The sequence below is a fragment of the Nelusetta ayraudi genome, unplaced genomic scaffold (assembly GCF_046127955.1).
Source record: "Nelusetta ayraudi isolate G7.1 ecotype Tasmania unplaced genomic scaffold, CSIRO-AGI_Nayr_v1 ptg000026l, whole genome shotgun sequence".
NCBI lineage: Eukaryota > Metazoa > Chordata > Actinopteri > Tetraodontiformes > Monacanthidae > Nelusetta > Nelusetta ayraudi.
Window position 1 is genome coordinate 9,915,274 of NW_027466076.1, and position 22,203 is coordinate 9,937,476.

Here is a 22,203-nt window from a genome sequence, read left to right on the forward strand (position 1 = left end):
ACACTTCAGCTCTGTAATGTTTAAGTATCTAATTCGTTGGATGGAAAGTCAAAAGATGGAGCATATGGAAACCTTATACTTTATAGTTTAGGTGGGGGAGGGGGAGTTTACTGTAGATTGTAAACCATCATTTGACATCCAACTTGGACGATCGAAGCAACATGCTTGATTCCTACAATCAGTGCAACAAGATTGTAATGCAAATAGACTACATTGGAAACACAAACATTACTGAACATAATCTAAAAAAAAAAATATGTCAACTGAACAAAAAAAACATTCATTAAAAAATATATTTTGTGAATATATTACAAAAAATATATTTTTCACAAGCAGAACCTGCAACAGGTTTCAATTAGGCAGCGTTGTAGGTCATCACACTGTGCCTGTAATTTACGACAGACAGTCAGCTTCTTTAGTGGGTATTTCCAAACTGTTGGAAGAGCATGCAACACTCAGGCACGGTGTTAGCCTGTAGGAAGTTACAGGTGACAGTCTGTGAGTGTGACTCAGTGGGCACCACTCCTGCAAGCACCTTCCTTCACTGTTTCTCTCAGATTAAATGTACCATATCAGACCTTGTCACGGTACTGCCTAAGACTCGGTAATCACAACTGTCGGCGTGGAATTTACGCTTTGCCAGACGCTGATTGTTTTTTATGATTTACTGAACTATGTCAGCCTGACTGGGAACTTATTGGGAAACCACACTGCGAAGTCAGGTGATTGCTCAGGGCTTTATCTGTATCCTGTGCATTTGTTACGTAATTGCGTGTGATCCGCTTTACTGTCCGTGACACCACGACAGGAGGAGGAAGCTCCATGTATGGTCACGGGGTGCGTGATGAAGCGTCTCAGTCTGCTATTAACTCAGTACGTGGAGCGGAACAGGCACACAACCAGACCAGCGTCTATACAAGCAGGAGCTCGTTTGTTTGTCTTCACCTAACGCAGCGGACTCACACACAAGGAGCGGGGAGAAATATGCCACAGTGGAGAGAACAGAAGGTCCAGAGCGAGGCATGCAACAGGGCAGTGGTGGTGTCAGTGGCTGAGTTTGACCCTGGGGTGAGTCTGGGGAGGAGACCAGGGGCCAAGAAGGACGCCAAGAGGATCCACAGCACCCTCAGCAAACTGGGTTTCAAGGTGGAATACCACATGGACCTGAGCGGTGATGAAATCTACGAGCTGTTTCAGAAAGGTGCCCGCACGAGCTTTTCCTTTCGACGCTACGCGTCAACTTACTTGTTTGTTTTTTTGGGGAGAAATAAAAATGCATGGCATGCCATATTTTCCGCACTAGTTTAGACAAAACAAAAACAAAAGGGCCACAGAGTTTATTTCCAAAAGGGGAACCATGCAGAAGGCGAACCATTGCAGAATTGACACTTTTTAAGTTTAATTGAAAGATTTCTATATCCATCAAAGTTGCCCATAGAGCATTTGAGATTTATGATCTTCTTGTATCTGGCTTGCAGGTCATTTTAAGATCTTTGTTGTTATTTTAGACTCCAGTGAAGCAGCTTTGCACGATTTGATAGATCTCAAGAGAACAACCTATTTATTGCACCTTGCAAAAATGTTTAGCTGTCGTTTCCTGCAAACAATTCTTGATATGCATTTTAGCACGAGGCGGCCTGGAATGAGCACCTGGCTGTGAGTGTTGGCACTAATCTGGAAAGAAGTATCAGTGTCCATTATGACATCACAGAGGGTCAAATTCTGAAATGGTGTGTTTTAACAAAGATTTCCAAAAATGTGGTGATGGATGTGGTATTTCTAACTTCTGGGAAGTTAATTAGCCAACATCAGGTCTTCGTCAGTGTTCCAGCTTTCCAGCTCAGAGAGCTGTACACAGCACTGGCGTGACTAGGTGACACACAACCTGTTGCACCACCTGTTTGAGCTCCTGCTCAAAGGTCTGACGGTTGCCTCAAGACCTTCCTGAGGGGAAAAAAAACCCAAAAAAAACAGAGCATGATGGCTGCGTATCACAAAGCTCTGATCATTGCTTGTGTAATCCAGCCAGCAGGGAGGCCAAACACGAACACAGTCTCAGAACATGAGATACGCGCTCGTGCCCGTTTATCTCAGTGTTGTTTGCACCCTGACCAGGAGAGACTGATTGTGTCATTGTCATTGCCAATGTTGTTGTTGTTGTGTGCTTGCGCTGCAGAGAGCCAGAGGCCCGTCGGCGACTGTTTCCTGGCCGTGCTGTCCTCTCACGGCGAGGAGGGCTGCGTGTTCGGGGCTGATGGGAAAGCTGTCCTCCTGTCGCGGATCTTCGCCTTCTTCGACAACAAGCACATGGAGAGCAAAGCCAAACTCTTCCTCATACAGGTTGGCGAAGCTCAATTCTTCCCCCTTCCCGGTGCTCTCCTGACACTCGCTGTGCGTTGATCTCACTCTGCTCTCTCTCTCTCTCTCTCTCTCTCTCTCTCTCTATCTATCTATCTATCTATCTCTCTCTCGCAGGCCTGTCGGGGAGAAGCCCTGGATGACGGCGTGGAGGTGGACTCGGCCGTCGAGCCTGACGAGGAGCCTGGCATCCTACCGCACCTCTCGGTACCTGCAGACACAGCCGTGATGTACGCCACAGCGCCGGGTACGTACAGTACATGCATATGTCCGATCTTCACAAGTATAGAATAGAATAGAAAAAAAATAGAATAGACTTAGAACTAGACTTAGACAAACCTTATTGATCCCCTTGGGATAATAGACAATAGAACAGATTGGGAAACTACGCAGTGTGTGTTTGCCAGCGTCACCCAAACACACATGATAAGGTGCTGCAGTTACGCAAATGTAAAACATGAACAATTGAATGAAAGACAACGTAAAGATATTTGCGCTCCCAAGAAACGAATACTTCCTGCTTACGGTCACAGGCTGCTGACTGTGCGACGATGTCGCATTTCAGAGGGTTTTTTTTTTCCATCCATACGGCTCTCGTGATGGAGGCTGAAAATATTCCAGTAAATACTCCTCTCGTAAAGTCACTCGGAGACAGTGGTAGAGCCAGAAATGTTTCCTTGGGGTGGCCGCAGGGTGAGGTCATTATTACTCACACAGGGGTGGCAAGAAGTAGATAACTGAAATGACTACACAATTAAAATTGTTACTGTAGTTTTTTTTTTTTTTATTATTAAATGTTTTCAGGGTGACCTTGTCACAGTCAGCTGTTACCATTCCTATGAATTAGAGGGCATCAAATCTTCACTAATGTTAAATATTAATAATAGGCCTTTATCAGCTGGTTCAGACTGTCCTATAGGATCAGGGTGAGTGTACATGAAATTTGTGCATCTTGTTTCCTCCAAGTACAAAAATCGAGGCCAATCATCAAGTCTGAAATACATTATACATATTAAAAACATACACATATTAAACCATGATAAAAAAAAGGATACTGTACATCCATGAATAAAAATATGATTGGAGATGCTGTAGCGTGGACGTGTAAGGAATTTGGTGAATGTTGGAAAGTCATCACTCAAACTGTCACTCCTCCCGCCGTCCTCCACACCAGGCTACGGCGCCTTCTCGCACCCACTGGGCTCCGTCTTCCTCCAGACCTTCTGCACGCTGCTGCAGGAGGAGGGCCACCGGAACCTGGAGCTGACTCGCCTCATGACCCGCCTCTCCCACAGGGTGGCCTACACCTTCCAGGCCAAGGGCCGCGTGCTGGGCGGCAAGAAAGTCATGCCGTGCCTCCTGACGCGGATGACCCGGGATGTCTTCCCGTTCGCCGAGCTGGGGAAAGCCGGGCTGTTGGCCACCTCGCTGGTCCGCCCCGACGGCGGCAGAGCTCGGACTCGCTCCATCAGCTAGCGAGCCGCCGGCAACCAGCAGCAGGCTCCGGCAACTCCTCAGACGGAGCAAATGTGTTGTATATTTGTACATATCTCTCTCGGGTATATTTGTGTGCGGGATGCAAGATTTATTTTATATATATATATATTTTGTGAATAAACTTGTTTTATTGACCTCACAGTGTCTGAGATTTCTGACTGAACTGTTCTGCAAGAAGGCAGATCAGCATGCAGCTGAGCCCAGTGAAAGCACCAGTCAAAAGCAGGAAACTGTCCTGTCCTAGTTGCATTACGCTTTTAGATAAAGATGGCAGGAAAATTCTATCCTTTATATCGTAGAGCAGTGGCTCTCAACTGCTGGAGTCTCAGGATGCACTTTTCTTTTTTCCTCATCATGAAGTCTAGTAAGGAAATTCTTGAAATAATTAAATCAAATTGTGTCGGCAGAATAAATGCCCAACATTTTCTCTATAAATATATATACATATACTGTATATACATATATATATATATATATATATATATATATTTATATATATATATATATATATATATGTATATACATATATATATACATACATATATATATGGCCTACACCTTATATGCATATACGTATATATACATACATACATACACGCACACACACACACACATATATATATATATACATATGTGTGTATATATGTATATATACACACACACATATATAGAAAGGCTGTCATACAAATTGACCAACGTACTGAGTCCTGCAAAATACTACAGTAGAATCACACACACGTTTACATTCATCATACAGCAACATGTTCAAACAGCTGTTGTTTCCCCTATTTGGACCCTCATTTATTTCCTCTGCTTTTGAAATTGGTATTATGCTGTCAATAAGATAATACAGCAGCTTTGATTACGTTGCCGAAACGCTATTCAGCATCGGGACGGCGACACGAACGACGTGGGTCTGGATCAGGTGGAAAACAGGAAAACCCGACGCCAGAGCAGCAATTTCCCTGAAATTGGAGTGAACACTTTCAGAATCGTCTCGTGCCTCGCCGCGAAGACGTTTGACGGCGGTGATTCAGAGAGATCAGCTGATTCACCGAGGCCTCCGCAACCCGTTTGTCAGGTGGCGAGGTGACACACAGCTGCAGCAGACAGACAAGACGGCCGAGGTCACAGTGTGTTCCTCCGAGTCACTTTATGAGGGGAGGAACAAACAAGCGGCGAGGACACGTTGACAAAGGCCCGCTGGTGGATTTACTGGAATATCTTCAGCCCTTGAGCGGAAGGCATCACGAGAGCCGTGGGGATGGAAAAAAACAAACAGAAATGTGAAATGTTTTTTTTCTTTATTGCACAATGAGGCGCTTAGCGGCAGCAGGAGGAGAAGACGCACCTCTGGGAAGCACAGGTATCTTCGTGAAGTCTTTGAACAATGCGTTTGCTCTTCAGAGAAGATCAGACCGTCGCACTTCTTTAAAATGGAAACTGAGGGAGCCGCTGAATGGGACGTGTACACACGGACCGGACCGGACAGCGACGACGACAACACGCACTTAGTGAGGAAATGACACACCCCACTCAGTCTCCCTATGACACGAGGCAAGGTTGCGTTCACAGAAGTCTAAGATCTGATTCAATAAGTAAGTAATCAGAATCATATGAAATGAGGTGATAGAATACAACACATACTTGATTTATACTTAGTAGTTACAACTCATAGTAACTTGTTTCCCCTACTGCCCTCATTGGAGCCGTTACTGGAATTACATAACCAGTCATCAGTGTTATCAATTAATGATAAGCAACTGCAGTAGCCTACATGATTACGAGCCAGTGTGTTATTCAGGCACCTTCTTCAGCGCTGCACAGAAGAAGCAAGATTTCTTTGTGTATGAAAGAGAAACCAATGGCACCGCCACCACCACCACCACGATGGTGTTCATTCGCTACGTATTAGCTACCGAAAGCTAAAAGCAAAGTGGACACAATATGGATGTTGTTCATTTGGGGGAAAAACTATGATCAACACGGCCCACTGTGACGACAGTGGCAGCTCTGCCATGTGACCGGTTAGAAATAACCTGGGTCAAAGGTCACAAGGGCAATCAAGGTCCAACTGTTAAAGATGTTTTGAGCTGGGATTTTTTTTTTTTTTTTTTTTTTTGAGCTTGTGGAGTTATTGTGGAGTTTAACAATGACAATAAAATAACTTGACTTGACTTGACTTGTACTACAACTTAGAACAGCAGCTGGACCAATCAAAGGATTCAGGAAATCTTCCCTCTGGGTTGGCAGGTTGTCCATCTGACATCTTTGTGTGAAGAAAAATAATACCAATCATAATAATAATAATAATAATAATAATGATAGTAATAAAGAACTACTCAACTCCAAACATTTTTGGGGTAGTGTGTCAGAACTTGGAGAACATTTATTAACAGAGGAGGAACTAGAAAATAGATTTAAACTCATGATAACAAGTGAGAAAAAAAAGTATTTGGAAACAAACACCCCCAGTTCCACGTCCCGCTAACAATAACAAACATGATCATTCATTGAAAAAAAAAAAAAAAAGGAAAAAGTAACGAGAGAAAGTGAAGTTTGCAGAAACATGAGGTCAAATATTGACCATTACTTGTTCTATTCTTGCTAGTATAAAATGCGATACACCTATTAAAAAAGGTTTTAAAAAAAACATCACTTATTTACAACATCAAAAATAGGTACAGATCATGACCATTTGATTTTTTCTTTTTTTTTTTTTGGGGGGGGGGGGGGGGGGGGGGATTTGAATAACATCACAAAAGTAATAATAAAAAAAAATCTGTCCCTGGCAGCCGATTGGCTCTTCTGAGCGAGAGCGGCTGCGGCGGGGGAGTCAAGGCACTGACGGGGCTCGCTGGTGGCTGGAGGTCGGGGGCGGGGCCAGGAAGGGCTGCGAGAGCGAGGGAGGGGGGCGGAGGGGCGGGGGCGGAGGAGGAGGCGAACACCTGGAGGAGGAGGAGGAGGCGGAGGCGGTGGTGGCGAGGGGCGAGGAGATGGGCGTGTCGCAGGAGGACGAGGTGGCGGTGGCGCTGGAGGAGGTCCGGTGGGGCTTGGTGGTGAGCGACAGCGGCTGCAGCTGCTCGGGGTACGGCGACACCGAGTAGGCGGCGTGCGCGTGCTCCGTGTGCGTGGAGGCCGGCGCGGCGGGCGAGGCCAGCGCCGTGGTGGGCGTGGCCGGGGAGTCCAGCGAGGAGGCGGGGCTGGCCTGCGACAGGTGCGAGTGCGTCAGGTGCGAGACGGTGTGCGGCTGCGTGGGCTGGGGGCGGGGCTGAGGCGGGGGAGGGGCCTCCTCGCCGCCGTCGCCGCCAGGCGCCCGGGGCCTCTTCAGCTGCGGGGCCAAGTCCTCGATCGGAACTAGAGGAGGGACGGAACAGCGTTAGCGCCCCCTGCTGGCTCGAGTGTCTTTTGAATGATCAGTGTTTTTCAACCTCTGTGTAGAAAAATATCCAATCTCACTGAATCGGTCTAATGAAATCATAACTTTCCATTGTGGAGTGACTGGGCTTTTAAAAAGAATGTGAGCCGAGTTTCCTCCCTCAGTCCCTCCCAGGTTTATCAGCTTGTGTGCATCTAAACAGGCCCAGGCTTCACACTCACAGTGAGCATAAATAGATTAAGAGACTACATTGTCATTACTGGGCTAAATAGTGGTTGGTGGAAGGTTGAAAAGCGCTGCCGTAGGTGGACAGAAAATCCCGAGGTGTTCCGATTTCAAAACTCTGAAATTAAAATGTTCTTAATTTCCCAACTGAATATTTTTTTTTTTTTGATGTGACATAAAACTTTCCAGGCCAGCGGTGAAACATGACGACAGCCTGCCGGAGGGTCGGATTCCACTCTGTACCAAATTGCGCACAAGAGTTTTTCTGGGATGCCGTTCTCAACGAAAAAGGTTCATCGAAATTAATTTGCCTTCAGAAATACTGAATTTTATAGTTCAGCTGTCTGGAAGCTTCGTCACTGCGACAAGAAGTGCCGCAACTGAAAAACAAACCCGAGTGGTTCTCTTTGAATGAGCCAGACGCCAAATCACCTTTCAAAAGACATTTGCAGCAAACCCAGCGTTGTTTTCAAAGTCTTCATCTTGGTAAATGTAACAGCGAAAATGGAATAACAATTATTATTCATATTTATTATTATTATTATTATTATTATTATTATTATTATTAATAATAATAATAATAATAATAATATTGTTATAATATAATAATATTATTGTTATAATATAATAATATTATTGTTATAATATAATATTATTATTATTATTATTATTATTATTATTAATATTATAATATAATATAATAATAATGATGATGATGATGATGATGATAAGATAATAAGTCCTCCCCAACCCAAAACAGCAACAGTGACTCTTGAATCTCACTGTTCCTTTTAATAAATCATTAATAGATCACAATAAAGATCACCTTGTTGTGTAATGGACTTTGTGATAAGGGCGGCGCTGCACACGTGAATTGTATCGCTGTTAATATTACATAATGAGGGTTGTGTCCAAATGAAGGCGACAGGCCAGACTGCGCTCACCTTCATGGAGAGTTTCACTCTTGGTCCTCTTCCTCTTCTTCTTTTTACCCTGCAACAAAACACAGACCCAAAAAACTCCGTCAGCTTCCTATCAGTGGATGCGCTTCCCCAGAGGAGCGGCACGGGAACGAGGGAGGCGCCGGCACTCACATAGTTGTCTCGGGCCGACCAGCCGGGGTACAGCTTGGAGTGGACGAGCCTCTCCTTGCGAGCCATCTCGTAATATTTGGCTTGTTCTTCTTTGGACAGCGAGTGCCACTGCGCAGAGGAAAGGTCAGCGTCAGCGGGAACGGCAGGCAGGCAGGGGAGTGAGCGGCGACGGTGCGATCAGGCACCGGCGCTCTAGTCGCGCTTTTCTTTCAGATGAGTTAAACCGGGTCAATCATGCCAACAAATTGCAAATAAGACGAAGTAAGAAATTGAAATGCTAGATTCTGGTGCTTGCACTGGATGCATTCTCAGAAACCGTGTGCACTAAAATAAAAAACTGCACTCTGGGACTTGAGACGAATTTTTAGATTGCTTGATTGATTTAAGTTTACTTTAAACATAGAGAAAAAAAAAAAAAAACAAATACAAAAAAAAAGCATAAAATGCAATAACACATCGGAATAAGTCAAAACTAATCCCATCCCTTCCCCTGCACTCATTTTTTATATATGTATATATTTGCTTCCCCCAGGCTACTACCACTATGCTACTAGCATACTATAGTACTATAACATACATTTTCATTTTTGTACCTTGAAATGGTACATTGCCAGTCTGATGATCTGGGCTTATCTAGAATAAACTTTAACTTCCTCCACACCTGCTGACACCACGAGGTTTTTATTTTACAAGCGTCTCATTTCCAGACGGACGGACGGACGGACGGACGGACGCACTCACCCTTTGGCCCAGTATCTGGTTGATGGTGGCGCTCTCTTTCACTTTGCACTGAGCCACCACCTTGGGCCTCTCGTCTCGCATGTACAACATGAAGGCGTTGAGCGGCTTCTTGATGTGGGGCTTCCTCTCGTCCTCCCTCTCCTCCTGGGTGTCGGCCGCCGACCTACTGCAAGGGGGGGGGGAATCCGCGTTAGCGCCTCAGCAGCGGCGGCGGCGGCTGCGGCTAACGGAAGTAGCGCGTCAGGCGTGAGCTCACCCAGGCTGGCAGCTGCTGCTGCTGCTCCCGGGCTCCTGCTTGACCCCCGTGTGTACGACGGCGGAGTGGGGGACGGACGACTTGGTGGGGGTCGGGACCAGACGTGGGGAGAAGCCGCCTGACACCAGGCTGGGGGAATTAAAACAAAGAGAGGAAAGGTTTAAAAGGCAGAAAGCAAAATAGTTGCTGGAAGACACAAGACCACATCTGAAGTTTCCGACACACCTTATACGATTTTTTTTTGAAGCACGTCATAGAATTATTTTAAATGTAAGGAAAATAATGGAATAATTAAATTACTGTAGTAATAACAGTGTAATGGAAAATGACCAACGTTCATGCTACATCGATTACCTAACGAAAGTCGGGCGTTCAAGTGGAAGCGTTTGCAGTGGTAGATCATTAAGACAGAAGCTAAACACAGTAGTGGGCAAACCAAGTGTCTGCATTACTGGTCACGCAGGGCTGTACGCTTACTTCTTCAAGTGGTAGCATTAGCGCTAGCAAGTTAAAAAAAATATTTAGAAGCGCAAAGACAAATTTAGTAGCACACACGGGTGGAGAGTTAACTGCTAAATGTTTATTGTGAAATTAAATTTGAACCAGGAAATGTTGTTCTTAAATAGTTGAACTGAGATGGATCGTACACACGAAGAACCAGTTTTAGCAACTGAAACTCGTGTTTCATTGTACACTCGTGTGTACAATGAAACCCGGCCCTCGTTCAATCAATCAAGCTGAATGTGGGAGGGGCCTCACCTCGACATGGAGGCGTTGAGTGCGAGGCCGGCGGGGGTGAACCCCCCGGCGAGGGGGTACATCGGCTGTCCTTGCCTGACGAGAGAAACACAAAGCAAAGTTACAAAAAGTTCAGAGAAAAAAAACACACATCAAAGATCAAGACGTGTGTGTGTGTGTGTGTGTGTGTGTGTGCGTGCGTGCGTGTGTGTGTGTGCGTTCTGCTCACAGCCAACTGAGAGGATGCGTGATCTGGGCCACACCTCCAGGAGAGACAGGGTAGCAGGCGGTGTGCGGGCTCCGGGACATTCCTGTTACAACATGGACAGATTGTTCATTCCTTGTCTGCTGGGAGCCCAGGAACGCTCGTCCTGCCGCAGTCTGACGGAGGTGGAGGTGGAGGTGGAGGTGGTGCGCGTACCTGCGTCAGGAGAGAAGCTGGGCGAGGCGCGCTGAGGGGAGAAGGCCTCCGGGCTGTACGACAGCAGCGGGTGGAGGTGGGGCATGTGGGGGTGCTGCACCACCGGCACGTTGTTGGACTGCAGGGGGCGAAGACAAAAGACGTCAGAGCACTCGGGTCGGGGTTCATCAGATCCCTCTCTCCCTCTCTATGTGGCACACTGGCTGCAACCTTCCACGTGCCGTGTATTTCTGTTATCCAAACTGAGATAAGGCGGCCACCAGAGGGCGTAACACACCGCGTTCGGAGCAAAGTGACAAAGGAGGAAGTGGTCTTGTGACCTCAGCAAAAGGTCGAAATGTAGGCAACATCATTAGATGAGATAATAGTATTGCTGCAAAAGAAAAAAACAATACACTGTGCAACTTCTTGTGAGCAAACAAACACTGATTGTTCGCGCACGCAAACGCACACCGTGGTTTAATCGACAGAAATGTTTCCGAGTATCAGATCGTCGCCTCGGACTTTTAAAAGCTTCCACCAAGGTCGCAGGGGGAAGCCTGACGAGCATCACAGGGAGTGCACTTCTGATGGGAAGTTACAACGGCCACTGATAACATTCACTGCCACCTGATTCTATCAGGCCTCGGGACCTTTATCGCTGCGGGGGAGAAGTGGGGGGGGGGGAGGGGTGGCAGTGTTGTTCTTCATTTCTTCCTCCTCTTATCAAAGGCAAAGTTGACAAACGCCCAGCGCCCCGGAGACGCTGCGCTCAGCGGCGACTGAACGCGTCATTGAGCCGTCGAGGGCTCCGCCAATCGTGGAGATTAAAGCCACGCCGACGACCGAGGCTCGTTTTCGGAGTCGTTCGGAGGGAAATATAGGTTGCAGTCTGGAACAGAATGGCTGCGGTTCTCAACTGATGGAGTCTCAGGACTTTTTTCCTTATCATGAAGTCGCGACCCAAATTTACTCCACAGCACTCAAATTTCTTCCTAATAAACATGTGCACATTTAGCATATTAACTTTGAAGCTATTATGTTACATTTAGGGGTGCAACGGTTTCATAATTTGGTGTACGATTATAGTCTGAGAAAAAAAACGTGATTTTACGGTTTTACGATTATTATTATAGACATAACACGGGTGTCGCACGGGAGTTTAAACTGACGGACTGTTGTGAGCGGAAATCACCGGTTTTGCTGAACGTCTCGGTTAAATTAACTGCAACGTTTAAAACCGCGGTTAATAGTAAAACCGGTTAACCGCTGCACCCCTAGTTACATTACATATATATGTTACATATATATGTATATATATATACATATATATGTGTATATATACATATATATGTGTATATACACACACACATACATATATATATATATACACACACACATATATATATATATATATACATATATACATATATACATATATACATATACATATATACATATACATATATATATATGTATCCATATATATATATAATTAAGCAGTTTTGTGTGATAAAATAGGGGAAAACCAAATTTAGCTTTAATACAGACACCAAGGCAAAACATATGTGGGTCGCATGATGTCAGGTTATCCATTGAGCTGTTTGTGTTATTAACGGTTTGATGATGAAACGCACTGCTAATGAAACTCCCAACGAACTTGACGGACACTCTGAGCCCTTGAAACAGTTTGGAAAGTCACGCGGGGGGCAGCAACATCTCTTTTCGCCGCCATGTTTGCGAAGTGTTGCGGGTGCAATCGGCGGATGGCGCGGGTGTGGGAGCGCGCCGGGCCTTACCAAGTGCGTGGGAGTGTTGGAGTCTCGGATGGTGGACCTCCCCTGGACGTCGAGCAGAGGCCACTGGAACGGGAGGTACTGCGGAAGGAGGGAGCCCTCGTTAGAGTCTTGTGCATGCGCTGAATTCATAGTACTGATACCAGTAATATTGACAATGATGAAAAGAAAAAAGGGCAGATGCTTGTCACTCATAAAAATTGCAGAAGAACGGTAAGAACCAGCCAAGAACCAGCCAAGAACTAGCCTAGAGCGCGGCAGCGCAGGTGGAAGATATTAAATGTTTGGCTAAGAAGCGGCGGTTACAAAACAGTTCTTTTTTGACCGCGCCATTGACGTTCCTGTTGACATAAAAGGTTTTTGGGGTTTTTTCTTTCCGTTTTTCCTTTGCATGTGCTTATCACTTAGATAGAATCAAACGGAAAAAAATAAAAGATCAGATTTTTTTAGGTGTTTTTTTAGGTGCGTAAAACGAACCACTGCCTTCACACATGTCAGCGCGGCTTTAAAAAAGAAAAAGAAAAAAAGACTCGACCACCCAACATCATTTTGATTGGTCGGAGGTCCAGCGTTCGCCTCTGAAAAATTCGACAGAAGAGCGAAAAACTAACTACACTTTTTGGCTCCGCTAACATTCGCTGCCGGTGTGTACGGTTCCATTGACTTCAATAGGTTTTTTTTTTTTGAAAACCCCGCTAATTATTCGCTCCCGGTGTGCGTTAAACAAACGTAAGAGAATAATTGTGAGTTCTGAGCTCAGAGGTGGCAGCCAAAGACAGCCCCTCCTGGCATGTCTATTAAACCAACGCAACAACTGTGGCTAATATCCCAGAGGAACAATTGACAGCGGATGCTACGCCGCCAATTGAAAGGATAAAGTTCAGTTGGCTCTGTCAGGTCTACTCCACTCTGTCAACATCTTCCCAGTGCGCAAACAACACGAATATCTTGGAGTTTGTACTCTCAGACGAGCCCTGACTCTGGGTTCCCATCCCATCATAAACAGTGTTCCAGTACGACAAACGGCGGTGCGGCACGGTGAGTTTCCTAGCGTGCCGTGCCCGCTGCGTATCTCGCATCGATCGCCGCCGGGTAGAGCGAGAAAATCCCCGAGGAGCCTGGAACCGGTTCCCGAGAGTTCACAAAGAGTTCACAAAGTGCAGGCCAATCAGCGCGGACGGCGTGGAGATCCTGTGAATGATTCGCGACGAGCGGCGCCGCGTCGCCGACGTCAGCGCGACGAGCCGCGAGTTTGCGGAAGCTCTCAGTATCAGTGATCGGTGCTCGGATAAATGACCTGAGAGGCAACAGGTGAGCGCTGGCAGACTTCACTGTACTTTGGATGCAATCGGCCTTACAGCGAACGTCATCACGTGAGCACGCTAGCGACATTTTTGTTTTTTTTTTTAGCTAGGATCCACGTCGTTATGAAACCCCGACATGTTTTTAACATTTTTTCGACTTTACGCGATGGCTCCTCCTGCTGGTCAGTCGGAGAACAGCGGGTCCTCTGGCACGATTTTTCACTTCGCTTCGAGAAGAGGCGCGCGGAACATTGGACCCAAAGGCGAGGAGGGGAACAATTTTCACAGCGCGCTGGCCGGGCGGAGTGAAAACACAGCAAAATGGATCCCATTATTCCCCCACGATGACTCCCCAGATAATCACCCCCCCCCCCAAAAAAAAAAAAGCACGTGCACACACAACCTCACACTGCTGCGTAAGACCCCATGACTTCATCCAACCCCAGGGTGCGACACACACACACACACACACACACACACACACACACACACACACACACACACACACCAGCTCATCCCCCATTCAGAGGCCCAGGGAAGCTGAGAAGGCTAACTGGATCCAGCTGTTGGACATACCAGGGAAAATCGATGGTTGCGCTCGCAAACACACACACACACACACAGCCTGCATAATCAGCGTTTAACACTGACAGAAGCACTGTGTTTTCCTACGAGGGAAAGTCTTGCGACCTCGCACTATTTACAGAACACGCTCGTTTGCGAAAACAATACTTATGAGCATAGGTGGGGACGCGGCGCTGCACAGCTTTCACAAAGAGACTTGGATTGCACGGCAACGGACTTGGTTTTTTTTTTTTTTTTTTTTTTTTCTTTCCAAGATGACGACATAAAGACTGGGGTGAAGCCATTTGTCGAGGCAATAGTGTGTTAGCTGCTGCAACCAGGACCCCGAGAGCCAAAACTTCCAATTCTGTCCATTTTTAGAAAATTTCAACCCCTCATCTCAGACTCAAGCAGAGCAGCTCGTATGAGAAATCAGCCAGCAAAACACTGCACAGTTCTCCGAATATTAAAAATAAAAACACACTGCACAATTAGTCCTTTGTTTACAACCGTCCTTAAAAAATGCTTGGTTTTTGGCTTCCTGGTCCAGCCGCTGCTTTGCTGTGCCCCCCCCCCCCGCAGTGTGGAAGTGGGCGGGAACAAAGCGCCCGGTTTCCAGCGAAAGAAGAACAGAATGAACTTTTCGTCTTTCCGCAGAGCTCAGCGGCAGGAGTTTGGTTGGTAACTTCTGCTGAAAGTGAATCCGTAGCTGCGTTTTCATTTACCCGATAATATACCCGAAAATTGCCCAAAAAACACCCGATTTGTGAAAGAAAAAACTCTCGAGCGCGGCAGAAAGGTTCAGGCGCTCTCACGAGACGGCTTTCCAAGCCTAGCGATGCAGAGACGAATCGCAGAAGTGTCACACTTCACGTACGAGGTCACGTGACCATTTCACGGCGAGTGAAAATGGCGCGTTATGATCGGACGGAACAACCATTCTTGACGGCAAACAAACGTAAACGAACAAAAGCAAACCTAATTCTCGGAAAGTCCTGTCCCGCTTGTGTACTTCACACCATTCAATGGAAAGTGAAATTTTAAGAAATGTCGCTTTTATTTTGAAAAAAAAAAAAACTCGAAAGGAAACGCAGCTAACTTCGGGGAGAAATGTGTTGAAGACTTTTTTTTATCGGTCGTTTCCGTTTCCATTTAGAAATGTGATGCCGGCTTCACTCCGCCGAGGACATTAACAGTGTGGGAAAGAGGCTGGAAGTGCTGGTTGACGGCTGCTCGGAGAGGAAAACAGTTTGCTTTTCAAATTGGCGCCGCGTGTGCCAAAGACAAGCGGCTCCTTTATTATTCTCCCCCGGCTCCCCTTTAGGTTTGTTGAATTAACAAATCAAGGCAACCAAACTGAACAAAGGAGCAAAATCCAGAATGAATCAAAAGTGAAACAGAGAAGCTAACTTTGTCGAGTTAGCTTAAACAAGTTCGCTTAAAAATTTGCTTCACATTCTATGGAAAAGCACGCTTGATTGTTTGTGGGACTGGCGGGCGTAGCTGAACTAGAGAGACTTCACCATACTTTAACCATGTAAAATGTCCACGTGTGACCCTGAATCGGAGCCGGCTCAGCTTTTTTCAACTCGAACCCCGGCGACTCGGGGCTCTCTCTCCGCTCGAGATTCGGGAACTCCACCAAAAACAACCGAGCGGATTAATGGCCCGATCCTCGAGAAGAAAGAAAACAAAAAGCCCTGGAGCTTTCAGTGTAAACACTGTGCTGCAAACAGACAAACATGCATGTGGGATGAGGTAAAAACTCGGCGGCGTGCGCCGAGGCTTTGTTATGACTTAAAGTGTGTGCGTGTGTTTACGAGTGTGCGTGCGCGTGCGTGCGTGTGTGTGTGTGTGTGTGTCGGAGGCTGTTGTTGCAGACAGGTCATCCTCTTGGTATTTTAAGACCCGGCAGACAATGTCGAGTAAACAGAGGAATTCTGGGATTGTTCGGCCCCGCTGAAAGAGACCGACTTTAACTAAACAAGCTGCGCCGCCATTGCACAAACACACCAGCGCCCGCACAGACAGACAGACACACAGACACAGACACACACACACACACACACACACAGGGAGTGAGCGAGCTCGTCTTTATCGTCTTCACGGACGTGTTTGGCGCAGACGTCGGCGAGCTGCTGCGCCTCGACCGTCACTCCCTCCCTCCGCCACCGGGTGGCTCAGTTCTTCCGCGTCGACCTCCTGCTAAACTCGGTGGAACTCGGGTGCGACGCCGCACCGTGTGTGTCCATGCGTGGGTGTTGCCACTCGGTGTGAAAAAGCCATCAAACCGCTGAGCCAGCTGCCCGGGCTCTTTTTATACGCTTGTATAAAAGATGCGGTTACGATGCGTTGGAAAGCGATTCTCGCCCCTGGGGTCAAGTGTCTTTTATTTCCAGGCCCTGTTTACAACGGCCGTTCACTCGCGGACCTGCCGCGTTTTGTGGCGTTTGGGCCGATGTCACCTGACGCGAGAAGAATAACCCTGCACTGAAACTATCATGTTAAAAAAAAAAAAAAATTCTAATAAAAAATCCTTTTTAAAGGCTTAAAAAGTAACTTTATAGTAAAACTACAAAAGCACAGGAGAATGTGACTTTATCTGTCAGCTGTATAATTCTGATATCAGCTGCTTTTCTTTTCCGGTTTCCTACGTGAGTAAATCAAAAGGCAAAGAAGAAGAAGAAGAAGAAGAAGAAGAAGAAGCAGCAGCAGCAACAGCAGCAGCAGCAGAAAGCACATGACCCCGTGAGCCACAAACTGCCTCTTTCACCCCATTCATCAGCAATAAGGCGCCTGAGAAAACCTTTGTTCTTCATTTCTAACTTTGTGCTTCTGTCCCCCCCCCCCCCCCCCGCCCCCCGCCCCCCGCCCCCCGCCCCCTCCAAGTAGTATGACAGTGTCTAGTAATGTATGAGTGTGTGTGTGTGTGTGTGCGTGTGCGTGTGTGTGTGCGTGCGTGCGTGGGTCGAAAGCGGAGTGAGGAGACGAGCCGTCGGCGTGCCGGCCCCCTGCTTCCTGCCCGGGCGCTGCGGCAGCAGTACAGTAAACAGCCTGTATTGTGATCCAGGTGGCGTCCGGGATCTTTGGGACGGGCAGATGTGCCTCATTAAGCCTCGCAGAGAGCCGCCTAACCGACCCGACACCCCGACCGGAGAAAGGGCGAGAGGGAGGAGCGGCGGCGGGGTCGGCGGCTCCGAGCTGCGCTGTGTCAAGTCAACACGCAGCCGCAGCACAAGGTCACTGAGTCAGCCCGCAGCCTGTGTGAGCCTGTGTGTGTGTGTGTGTGTGTTCTAGTGATTAAGTGTGTGTGTGTGTTAGTTAAGGGAAGCCACAGGCAGTGAATTAGCTACAATGAGGTGGAGCGTTCCGCCTGTGGAGCCATGCATTAGCACTCATTCAGACTCTCGCTAATGAACAAAGAGCCACTAACTCAGGGGGAGGGCCTGACAAAGCCCAGGAATGCAGGTGTTTGTGTGGGTGGGACTGGCTGCATGTTTAGCCTACTCCTGTGCGTGTGTGTGTGTGTGTGTGTGTGTGTGTGTGTGTGTGTGTGTGTCTCGGCCGGGTCCGCAGCGAAAGCGCTTCCGAAAAACACAGCGGGAGGAATTGTGAGACTGTGTGTTTTTCCACGGAAGAATCACAAGAGCAGAAAAACCAACAAGCGCCGACTGAAATAAGGGCAGAAATTTCACAATGCACATTTAAAAAAAAAAAAAAAAAAAAAAAAAAACAAACCCCACCAATCGGCTGTTGAAGTGGCAGCAGTAGTGGCAGCGACGGCAGCCACTCGAGCTCTCTTGCCAAAGGGGGGGGCAATTTCATATTAATAGCCGTGACTTTTGGTGCGCCGAAAGCGAGTTGCATCGGCGGGTAATCCGAGCCGGGCTTCCAATAAATCTCCCCCGAGCCGGCGGAACGCGAAAGTGGGTTCAGCCGAGCCGCCGCGAGCTAAAGTTGAGGCTCATCTGCAAAGCGGGGGTGCAGAGCGGGCAAGGCGGCATCGCAGCTCCGCTGCAGGCAGAAGGCAGGCAGGCAGGCAGGCAGGCAGGACCCGCAAGACCGACTGTTGCCCAGGCCTGTCTCAGGCGTGCGCCGTCGCAGAAACGCCCTCGTCATAACGGCTCTCACAGATGCGCAAGCGGTAGGAAAAAAATTAAAAACAAAGGTGCGAAGGGCAATCCCGAGTTTCGCAGTTATCCGGGGCTCCATTTGCAAAACAACAAAAACCGGGGAGCTGCCTTCACAAAACAATGCAAAGCAGCTCGGCCCACTTGCGGAAGGCCGGGGTGAGCGAGGCTTTCAGCTACGCCTATGAATGAGCTCATGAATGCGACGCGAGCGTCCCATTAAATTCCCGCCCCGGCCGCGAGCGCCGCAGATTCAAGAAAAAAAAAAAAGCCAAACGGCCAAACTTTGCGAGATTTGTTTGATAAAAGGCTCCCGGGAAGCTCCCGTCGGCCACCTGAGGAACGAGGAGTCCATGACAATGTCCCGAGGTAGCGGGACGTGCCCCGAGCGTCCTGTTGTTCCCTGGCGGGCGGCCACGCTTGCAAAGTCTTTGCCAAGACAAACAGATCAACAGCTGGCGCGCCGGGGAGCCGCGTACGCAAACCGCCGGGTGATTCGGAAAGGTGCCGGTGCGTGCAAACGTGCACCTGGCGAACCCGCGCATGGAAAAAAGGAACACGCGGCGACTCCGCCTTTAGCCCGGAGAGCGAGGCCAAATCTCCCTGAAACCAAACTAGCTGAACTCCATCCCGACGGCCCGGTTGGCTTACCGGCCTGGCGCCCGGTGCGAGAGCGCCGTTGGGAAGGTACGGGCCGCAGAGGTTTCCCAGGTCGGGGAACATGAAGAAGGGGTAGCCGACGTACGGGGAGGGTTGGAAGAGTCCACCATCCTGCCTTCTCCTGAGAACTGGGAGACAAAAGCAGAACCAAAACGTCATTCTTCCCGCTGTCCCGGGAACGTCGAAGGGCCGGACCGTCGTCCCGCTCGGATCCGGGGGGGAGGAGAGGGGGGGGACGCAGAGAGGTGCAGGAATTCCCAAGTTCTTGTACTTGAATAGGTAAGGCAGCCAGATATCCAGACTGACACCGGCAACAGGAGCATCCACCTCCGCTGACAGCCTCACAAAGCCGTTTACCTGCGGCACGTTAATTAGATGAGGCGCCCTTTAATTAAGCGGCGGCAGATTGGATTACCGTTTATACACAGACGTCTGGCCGCACGTGCTAATGCCTTTACGGTTTAAGTGCCGTGGATAAATCACGCGGACCCCATGAAGAGCGGCTAATGGTTGATAAAGCTCCCGGGGATCTGAGCAAACAAACACCGCCAGCTTTCAATCACACTGAGTGGATTTGTGGGAGATGGATAGAGACAAAAAAGTAGCCTTGATTGGTAAAAAAAAACAAAAAACAAAAACAAAACAAAGGCAAACAAACAACAAGGTCCAATCTTAGTGGTAAGATAGTTGTTTAAATTGCAGCAGGGGTTCACAGAATATAAAATTTAAAAAAAAAAAAAATCACGCAGCCTAACACTGATCGCACTGACCTGAATTGAAGTGAGTGAAATCTGAAGCTTAATTCCAAAACCTACTGTGAAATGACCATTAAGCCCCTGCGCAGAGTATTAATCCAGGTTAACGCAGAGTAAGTACCCTTTCAGTCTCAGTGGCATAGTTGGAGTCCAGACACCGCGTGAAAAGAAAACATTTACGGTATAACAAAAATTAAAAAATAAATAAAATAAAATAAAGAAAATCACAGTCTCGTCATTCCTACAAAATAAGACGACAGAAGTGCTGACTGTGTGCATTACCTTCTTCTCCGAACAGCTGATTGTATCTGGCCCTGCTCCCCAAATCTGGATTGGGTTTGGGACGTCTGTCTGCCTGCACAGGTAAAAACGTAAACACAAAGCAAAATGAGAGCACCGTAGATGTCGAGGTTTGACACGCGAGTCGGTCCAACCGCGATGGGGCGGGAGCGGGTGGAAAAGTTGATCCAACGGTTGACGCTTCTGGTGCCCAGTCAAACTCACCTCCGAGTCCGAGCTACTGTTCGTCTCCGACTCGTTGACCAGCGAGGACTTGACATCGTCCAGGTCCCCTTCAGCGGACACGTTTCTCTTCTCCTCCCGCTCCCCCTCATCTTTAAACGCGATCAGTTCATCGTTCGCTCCCAAGTCGTCGCCGTCCGCCCCGTTAAGCTGCGGCATGTTTGGACGTCAGCAGGCAGCTAGCGGCTAACGTTAAAGGTCGAGTTTGCGCGAGTTGGTGGCTAACTTGTAGTTTCTAAAAACAACTTGCGAGGCGGGGAGGCCTCGGGGATAACATGGAGCTAACGCCGCGTGTGTTCGGGCTCTATCGACATCGGCGCGGACCTTGAATTAACCGCGTATCCGACCCACTATTGTTTCTTTCTTTTTTTTTTAAATGATACCAAAACTAGCTTAAAGTGGCTAACAAGCTAGCGGTCTGCCTGCGACGTTCACGGACGCGTCAGTGTCTGGCGTCGAACTCCAGAGGTGTGGAAGTCCTTCTTTAGATTGTTTACACTGAGAATAGAGTCCACAAAGGCGCTGCTTTGGCGGAATATGTTCCAAGAGGTACAAAGAGGGCAACAAAAAATCCTTTGAATCTTAGTACCGTGGCATGAAAAACAAAAAAAAATAAACAAAAACAAAAAAAGATCCGCAGCGTCCGAAAGTTTACATCCACTCCGCCGCCGTTAACCGGCACGCCATTGGAAATGTTGAGAGGAGTACAGTTTTGGACTTAAACCCTTCATCGCTCGTCCAAGTTGAAGAATACATAATTCCCTCAAGTGGATGTTTAAAATGGTCATTTCCGCATTTTGATTTTTTTTTTTTTTTTTCCTCTCTTTTTTTCTTCTCCCTCCTCCGGCTATTTCAAGGCGCTCTCTGGTCGCTGGAGATGTGCAGGCGTGGGAAACTGGGGGGCCGGTTTGGGGTTACTGAAGTGGAGTGGAAGGAAAAGACGACGGGGCAGACGCGGAATGACACCACAAGCCAGGGGAGGGACGGCCACTGACCCGGGATCAGTTCAGCGGGCGCGCCGTGCCGCGTGGATTGCGGGTGGAGGCGGTTTGCTCAACTGATCCCAGATCAGGCAACAGGTTGATCCCGTTTTTCTTTTTCTTTTTTTTTTTTTTGCATGGGGAGGCACAAATTGGAGGGAGGAGTTTAGGTCACAAAGGGGACAGTTTTAGAGCTTAAAGGAGCAGTCAGACACTTTTGTGACCTCACGTCCCAAAAAGAGAAGAGTAATCTCCGAGTTTGTAGCGCTTTTCGATGATTGCGTTCCACATGTGTAATCATTCTAACATATTAACTGAAATAAAGATATGGGTAAAAAGCACAACGTTTGTATCCAGCTCTAATACTATGTGTACCAGTGTTGATGCTATATGTATATATAGCATCAACACGTTATTGGCATTTATTGTATACATGTTCAGTTATAACCTCCCCCCCCACCGCCCCCCCCCCCAGAAACAAACAAACAAACAAACAAAACAGACCATGAACTTTTCTTTTGGCATCTCTGAATGACATATTTTAGGTTTAGAATTTGGATTTTTTTTTTCTTTTAATAAAAAATAGGAAAAAGCAATAATGAGCAGTAGATTGGCCTCAGAGTGCCCACACAGTGTCAGTGACCGTTACATTTGTCCAGAGGATGAGGGGGGAACTTTTGTTTTGTCTGGAGGGGGAGGGGGATTTGGCAGAAATTTTAAGGATTACCCTTATCAGCAGGTGTTAAAATCCTGAAATGTATATGTGCTTGAAAGCCCCCTGGTGAACCTCAGGGGGAGGTGTGT

At 47.6% G+C, this 22,203-nt stretch overlaps 2 protein-coding genes across 3 annotated transcripts; one reads left to right on the forward strand and one right to left on the reverse strand.

Moving 5' to 3' along the window:
- Nucleotides 1–875: 875 nt before the first annotated feature.
- Nucleotides 876–3,994, forward strand: casp17 (caspase 17, apoptosis-related cysteine peptidase). Its single transcript, XM_076029767.1, has 4 exons — nt 876–1,201; nt 2,177–2,340; nt 2,476–2,605; nt 3,533–3,994. Exons 1-4 carry the CDS (start codon nt 985–987, stop codon nt 3,832–3,834), a joined length of 813 nt encoding a protein of 270 aa, XP_075885882.1. The 5' UTR covers nt 876–984; the 3' UTR covers nt 3,835–3,994.
- A 2,588-nt stretch (nt 3,995–6,582) lies between these two features.
- On the reverse strand, nt 6,583–21,410 carry tcf7l1a (transcription factor 7 like 1a). Of its 2 annotated transcripts, none has more exons than XM_076029769.1 (12): nt 20,402–21,410; nt 20,180–20,252; nt 19,134–19,270; nt 12,488–12,565; nt 10,710–10,827; nt 10,518–10,599; nt 10,310–10,384; nt 9,551–9,679; nt 9,295–9,457; nt 8,554–8,661; nt 8,404–8,452; nt 6,583–7,212 (listed from the first exon to the last, which is right to left on the reverse strand). In XM_076029769.1, exons 1-12 carry the CDS (start codon nt 20,576–20,578, stop codon nt 6,692–6,694), a joined length of 1,710 nt encoding a protein of 569 aa, XP_075885884.1. In that variant the 5' UTR covers nt 20,579–21,410; the 3' UTR covers nt 6,583–6,691. The 2 variants fall into 2 exon arrangements, with proteins under 2 accessions (XP_075885884.1, XP_075885883.1); XM_076029768.1 differs by having other exon boundaries at nt 9,295–9,460; nt 20,402–21,405.
- Nucleotides 21,411–22,203: the final 793 nt, after the last annotated feature.

Excerpts from the sequence above, each read along its gene's own strand:
- casp17 (XM_076029767.1), top strand. The coding sequence starts at position 985 with ATGCCACAGTGGAGAGAACAGAAGGTCCAGAGCGAGGCATGCAACAGG. Across the intron at positions 2,341-2,475 it reads CCAAACTCTTCCTCATACAG|GCCTGTCGGGGAGAAGCCCT; the intron begins GTTGGCGAAGCT and ends TCTCTCTCGCAG. Across the intron at positions 2,606-3,532 it reads GATGTACGCCACAGCGCCGG|GCTACGGCGCCTTCTCGCAC; the intron begins GTACGTACAGTA and ends CCTCCACACCAG.
- tcf7l1a (XM_076029768.1), bottom strand. The coding sequence starts at position 20,578 with ATGCCGCAGCTTAACGGGGCGGACGGCGACGACTTGGGAGCGAACGAT. Across the intron at positions 19,271-20,179 it reads TCAGCTGTTCGGAGAAGAAG|TTCTCAGGAGAAGGCAGGAT; the intron begins GTAATGCACACA and ends TTTGTCTCCCAG. Across the intron at positions 10,600-10,709 it reads CAGCTTCTCTCCTGACGCAG|GAATGTCCCGGAGCCCGCAC; the intron begins GTACGCGCACCA and ends ATGTTGTAACAG.